We start from the raw sequence: 7,328 nt of genomic DNA, 5'->3' as shown, positions 1-7,328 counted from the left end.
TGTATGACACACTTATCACAAGTCCATATTTTTACACCAATTCTACAATAATCAATGAAAACAACAGCACTATGTCCGCAGTATTAACGGCTGTTAATATTAACACTGTTAACGGCTGTTCAAACTTTAAAAATGCTCTTCTGAACAATTCATCTCCGGTGACTTGGCACCTTTGTGCTCCAAAGGGTCGATATACAGGGTGCGGCAAAACAGACAATACAGTTTTGAAGGGCTATTAAAAACAAAAACAGCACAACTTACAGAAATGGGGTTTATTTTATTTTATTCGGTACATCATACCGTCTTATGCATCAAGTCCTAAAGATGATGGTTCCCAGCAGCGATACATTGATGAAGGTGATATCTGAAGTTTTCGGCCACATTTTGGCACATCTCGATGGGTATAACAGTGATTTCCTGCCGAATTCGATCCTTGAGTTCTTCCAAGATGTGAGGCTGATGTTTAGCCAGCCTCACAGGAAGAAGTCGCAAATTGCAGCCCGAAGGTCCACTGGGTGGTGAAGAACAAACAGTCATTTTCAAGAAACTTGCAAACGGCGAAGCCCTTGTCCGGACCAATCCATGGAAACGGCATAGCCCTCCCGACACGATGAGAACCCTCCCAGATTGCTACCCCCACTACACAAGTACCGGTCCTTCAAAACCGCACTGTTTGTTTTGCTGCATCTTAAAATAAAATAAATTTAACCTATTTTTTATTAACACAAAATATTAGAAATACCAAAATGTCAATTATATTAAGCGTGGCCAGCAATCCTAAAAGATTACCTGTCTCCCTTGGGAAAGCTGCAAATTTAAGATGATCTGTTTAATCCAGAAGTTATTTTACTTATACAACTTCAAAATAAATGTACTTTATTCGAGTACCTACAAAACATTCTTTTTTATATTGTTTCTGCTTTACCCTACACGCTAGCAATCAAATTCTTGTAAAAAGTCTGATAAAATATGAGGTTTAACCAAAAATCTAATTTACTAAAAGACGAAATCCATCACTGCTTCTCTAATATAAATCATAGACATATGAATATTAGTAGACCTGCCCTAAGTGATTAAAAGCGTATTATCCCCACTCCCCATACCGGTTCCATTGGAGCCGGCTGTGCTCGCGTATGGCCTCAAGTGAAATTTGAAAACGTGACGTCATCATTCTTGTGCGAACTATGGTCGAGGCATCATCGGTTCATTTTACGAAATAACACGGCAAAATGTTGACTTGTACTATGAAAACTTGTAAAAATAGATGTGAAAAAGAGAATAAACCCAATTGTCGTATTACATTCCATATATAAGCATTATTTTACTTTATTTTAAGCATATTCACATCGTATAATATGAATCAATTGTTACTATCACATCGAGAAACGTCTGGACGCGAAAGGGGCCGTTCAAGTATTATGTAAGCACTATAGGGGGGCAGGGGGGTCTTTGCTTTGCTTATTTTTGATGACATGGGGGGGTCGAGATAGTGATTACGTCAGCACTGCTCAGCAGTAGTTATTTTTACACATTGGCAACCCACACATTGTCTATGTTTGAAAACCGAATACATATTCGGGGATTCCCACAAATAATTAATACATTTAGGTACTCGCTTAAAAAACAGAATACATTAAGAGAAAAATGCATATAGGTACCAATTTTTACGTAAGCATGGGGGGGGGGTAAGAGCTTTGCTTACTTTTGCTGACAAGGGGGAAGAGGGGGTAAATAATTGTAATAAATCTGCTTACGTAATACTTGAATGGCCCCAAACACAAAGCTGGTTGGTTGTGGGAAGTAAATTATGAACATTTATAAAAGTGTCTTAACTAAATACTTAAACGAAATATTCGACTCTGAAAATAGAACCGAATTTTTTTGCCGAATTTGGACTTCGCAAATTTGTTCATAACATGGCGAGTAATTTGCGCTCCCATGTAAAAATGTCTATTCATTCAAAAGCAGATTTTACTTTTAAGAAGTAAATGGTGATATTATATAGGCCAGTGCAATTAGCGCCAAAAAGGGGGTCGCGATCGAAGTAATTCCGGTAGTCCCAATTTTTTTATATATTATATAAACTGATCTCCTGATGTAAAATCTGAGTTTCCGACCTTGGCGCACCTGTGCTCGCGCCGCCATTTTGAAAAAACTGGCCGAAATCGGGCCAAAATCTAGTTTTTCCCAAATATCTCATTTCCAATGCAATTTTTGGCTAAAATATTTTTACAAGTATAATAGAACATAAAATAACCTACAACTTTTGTGAAATCAAATTTCTTCTATCTCTAATAGGTACCGAGGTAGAAAGTCGTAAAGGTGCGTATATTTTTGAAAAAACAAGTTTTTTGCGCGACTAGGTTTGGTTTTTTATAAATACCTCGTTTCCAGTGGAATTTCATGAAAATTTTATTGATACCAATTTTGTAGAACATAAAATTTCAAAAAAAGCTGTGCAATTTTTACGTTTATACAGTTTTTTTACCGATATAAAGAATAAACAAATTTAGGTAGGTACGCACAGAAAATCTATCACGATTTATTATCACGTTATTAGATTTTTGTTTGCATTTTTAAATACATACATCTATAAATTTACTAGAGGGCACTTCGGTATGGGGGAGGCTACCCCCCCCACCCTTCTACTCCTCCCTTCCGGTTCCCTTCACAGACAGTTCCATCCTTCGTTGGACTGCTAGATTCGTTTATCTGCATAACATTTGTGAGGGTATCGAGTCATTCTGTGGGATTGAATCAGAAACGTCAGAGCAACATGTAGAGATGAGGCCTGCAAGAATTAAGAGGGATGATCGAGAAGTTCAAACTCTCATTGATTGGTTTGCTTGCCATGAACCATTTTCTTGTCACGTGGCTGAAAAGATGGGGAAATTAGCTATGTCTAAAGTTATCAACCAGAACTTTGGAAACCTACACTTAAAACGTAATGATGCGATAGTTTCTCTTGCGGCGGTGACCAGCAGTGTCAAAAATCAGGGTGTGACTATGGCAATAGATCCATTAATGCTATTCAATATGAACTCTCTCCTGTACCATTGTCTCTTTTCTCAGAGGAAGGCATGCGCAAAGGAACGAAGTCTATATTTTATTCATCATTCAACCCTCTACCAAATAATACAGAACTGGGAAGCAGTAAAATACACGTAATTGATGGAGGATATTTACTGCACAAAGTGGTATGGGGTCGTGCTCAGCCTTTTTCAGTAATTTTCCAGCAATATGTCAGGTATGTACAAAATCATTATGGATCCAATGCAGTAGTGGTATTCCATGAATACCCAGATTCTATGGAAAAGAAAAGCACTAAAGGGGTGGAAAGAGCACGGCGTGCCAGAGTTACAACTTCTGCTGAATTTTTTGTTTTTTGAAAGCATGCACCCACAAGTGCCTGGGTTTTTTTAAAAAAGTTTCTGGGAAATGAGAAGAACAAGTCTCGTTTTATTTCCTTACTCAGAACCTCATTTGCACGATCCCACATAACGACAGTACAAGCTGAAGAGGATGCTGACGTTCTCATAGTGAACACAGCAAATTTATTGTCATCTCAACATGATGTAGTCATAATCGTTGGTCAGGATATTGATCTGCTGGTACTCCTCACAGCTCTCTCACCTCCCAACGTATATTACCAAAAAGTTGGAAAAGGTAAATCACCTAACGCGTTGTACTCGAACAAATGTTTTAAACACATTGAAATAGTTGAAAACATTTTATTCCTTCATGCCATAAGTGGTTGCGATACAACTGGAGCTCCGTTCGGTCAAGGCAAACACAAATTTTGTAATACTCTTCTCAAGAACCACTCAGTGAATGAACTTGTTCGTGTATTTCAAGACCCAAAAGCAAAGACAGAAACAATCACTTTGGCTGCCGAACAACTATTTGCACTTTTGTATGGCGGCAACGAGAAATCAAATTTGGAAAATTTAAGGTACATCATTTTTGTCAAAGGAGTAAATAAGAACAAATTCAATTTATCCAGGCTACCACCCACCAAAGATGCAGTCCAGCAAGACGCTTCAAGAACATACTTGCAAGTGCAGACTTGGCTTGGTCACGATAAAGATCCGACTGAATGGGGGTGGAAAAAGGATGCTGTTGGGTTACTTACTCCAGTAACAATGTTGAAGGAAGCTGCACCTCAGGCCTTACTGAACTTCATATCATGTCAATGCAAAAAAGGTTGCGCTGGAAAGTGCACCTGCAGAAAGTCGGGTTTGAAATGTTCCCTACTCTGCATTCATTGCAATGGCAACTCCTGCGAGAATGCTGTAGAAGCCCTTGTTGATGACGATCACGAGGAATATGATGACCCAGTCGCCACAAATTTGGGTGATGAGACAGATGAAGAAGCTATTCAGGGCCAGAAGTAAGAAACTATAGTCAAGGGCTCGTACTTCTGTCTAAACTGATCTACCATTAATTTTATTTTTTGTTATGCTGACAACTTAACTAATAAAGAAAAGAATGTCAATGAATGTTAATTTTACGAAAATACCAATTTTTTATCTTTTTTATGTACCTTATCATCTTAATTGTATTAATAATCTTAAATGTATGTTGTGATTACGTTGATAGGCATGTCAGACCTAGCTGCGACCACAAATGTAGTGGCTTGGCCTATTTTAGTGGTCTTCCCATTGGGAATGTATGGCGACCGATATGCTGAAATAGTCTATCTACTATATTTATTGCTAGGTCTGACACAGCCATGACGATTGTTGTCAACGTATATGTTCTTAGAACAATAATTTTTAAAGAAAAATAAAATCAAGGAATGCCAAGTTTAAAACACCAAACCTCTGTTTCAATTTTTGGCCTGGTTTTGGGGGATTAGAGTTTGGATACTTAATAGAGATAAAAAATATAAATTATATACCTATTTCTTTAACGAAATTTTATTTTCTACAAAATTATTATCAATAAATTTTTCACAAAATTGTACTGGAAACGAAGTATTGATAAAAAACCAAACCTAGTCGCGCAAAAAACTTGTTTTTTCAAAAATATACGCACCTTTACGACTTTCTACCTCGGTACCTATTAGAGATAGAAGAAATTTGTTGGCACAAAAGTTGTAGGTTATTTTATGTTCTATTATACTTGTTAAAATACTTTAGCCAAAAATTGCATTGGAAATGAGATATTTGGGAAAAACTAGATTTTGGCCCGATTTCGGCCAGTTTTTTCAAAATGGCGGCGCGAGCACAGGTGCGCCAAGGTCGGAAACTCAGATTTTACATCAGGAGATCAGTTTATATAACATATAAAAAAATTGGGACTACCGGAATTACTTCGATCGCGAATCGCTAATTGCACTGGCCTATATAATGCGAGATGCCTATTTACTGTCAGATTGATTTATTGACGAATCACAGTCAGCTTCACTCCCTTCGTTCTTCAACAGTTGATTTTACCCCTCGCCATTATCTTCTCGTCTATTAATTCCTATGTCTGTGATATAAATACATTTTTGATTTCTTTATTTTCATTTCTGATTTATATTTTCTAAATACCTTACAACATTTCTTGGCTACTTGGGGCCGGTTTTATACCCATCTGTTCGTAACGCTTTAAACCATTTTTAACTAATATTTGATCAATCTTCTAATTCTCCGTCTGGTTTGTACTGAGGAATCTTTAATCTTTACAGGGGAGTTTTCTCACATTACGTTATCTTAATACATAGAGATTTTAATCTCTGTCTCTACCAATATTGTGGGAATTGGAACTGTATTAACTAAGGAACTGTAGTATTGCTTTCCTCTCAACACTACCTACTAAGAATGTATAGTGTGTATGGAATACACTGTATATGTATACTAACCAAGAAGGGTTAATATGGACAAGGAATTATAGGAAGAATTATTACGAGTTAATTATTCTTATTGACAGGCATATTCTCACACTGTGTTATTTAGCATAAAATAGATAAACTTCATTTGAATAGTAATTAACTATTTTCTATCTACGTTACTGTTTATTTACTGTAAATAATGAATATTATTCAAAATTGTTTTAAGACCTGACAAGATTTAAGATCAAAGACGAAGTTAAAAAATCCCACCTTGAGACAGTATGCAGTGGGGAGCGGGGACTGGAGGTGGACCACCGGCATCGGCAGCTATCCTCAACGCAGCTGATAAAATGATCCTCCAGCAATCAGTCACGTTTTGATAACGGGACAGCACATCATAACATCATTTGGGTTATTTATAAAAAGTAGTTTGAATGCTGTTGAAATGAGATCCCTGAGGCGTATGTGTGGTAAAACCATGTATGATCGTGTGAGGAATGCGGATATCCGCAAAGAGTGCAAGGCTGATGTAAGCGTAATGAGTAAGATCAAGAAAGGGACGCTTAGATGGTTTGGGCATGTAGAGCGAATGAGCGATGAAAGGAGTGTAAGGAGAATATACGATGCAAATGTGAATGGTAGCAGAAGTCGGGGACGCCCGAGGAAGACATGGCACGACCAAGTTAATCAGATACTTGAGTCGGGCCATGTCAAGAGTCAGAACAATAGAAGAGTATGTATGAGACGATGTATGAATGTGAATGAGGCAAGGAGTGTGTGCCAGGACCGAGTTGTTTGGCGGTCCGTCCTCTCTGCCTACCCCTGCGGGGAAACGGCGTGATGGTTAGTTAGTTAGTTGTCTGATGTTGAAGATGTTGTATTTGTACACTTTGGTACTATACATTATTTATAAATGTATCTACAGACATTTTCTTCAAAAAACAATGTATACACTTAAGACTGATTACACGACTGCGATCAGCTGTAAAGAAGTAAATACGGGCGCAGTGTCGTCACAAGCCAAAACCGCTCGAAAGGAAACGTTTCGGTCATAATTTGAAATGTGAATATTCAAAACGCTTTTGAAAGACTATTCCTATCGTAAAAATTTTTGTTTTGAATATTCCAGTTTGTAAATTTTTTCTTTAATTTTTGGACAAAAAAAAGTGATTTTATTTTGTATTTGATTGTAATTTATTTCATTGGACATGTTAACTAACTTTGTTTTATTCATTATTAAATACAGCTGTAATAACATCTTGAAATTGAAGCGAGAAATTTTGACAAACTTCGATATCGCACCAAAAATGACGAATCGTCCCAATTAAGCATTTAATTACGCCTAACATAAAACAAGCAAATAAATTGACTGAAGAACACATTTTGGGGAAAAGGCTTTAGTCGGACGTGGTCGGACGCATGTCTTTGACACATAAATAAATCACTCTCCCGTGACAGTTGGCTTTGTATTGTTTGCAATATTGATAATTGGTAAACTAACGTAGAATAA

At 37.1% G+C, this 7,328-nt stretch overlaps 1 protein-coding gene across 1 annotated transcript in view; it reads left to right on the top strand.

Annotated features, from left to right (window-relative positions):
* The first annotated feature begins 324 nt into the window (after positions 1–324).
* The window catches only part of Mdr49 (Multi drug resistance 49), a 42,050-nt gene continuing 35,046 nt past the window's right edge, over positions 325–7,328 (top strand). The window contains exon 1 of the mRNA XM_089644460.1: positions 325–450. Coding sequence (XP_089500586.1) covers positions 325–450 — 126 coding nt within the window. The remainder of the gene's footprint in view (positions 451–7,328) is intronic.

Source organism: Hesperophylax consimilis, chromosome 21, assembly GCF_061612785.1.
Source record: "Hesperophylax consimilis isolate HC1 chromosome 21, BYU_Hcon_1.0, whole genome shotgun sequence".
Lineage (NCBI taxonomy): Eukaryota > Metazoa > Arthropoda > Insecta > Trichoptera > Limnephilidae > Hesperophylax > Hesperophylax consimilis.
Note: the sequence above shows the minus strand (reverse complement) of the source record. Positions and strands in the feature narration are given on the sequence as shown.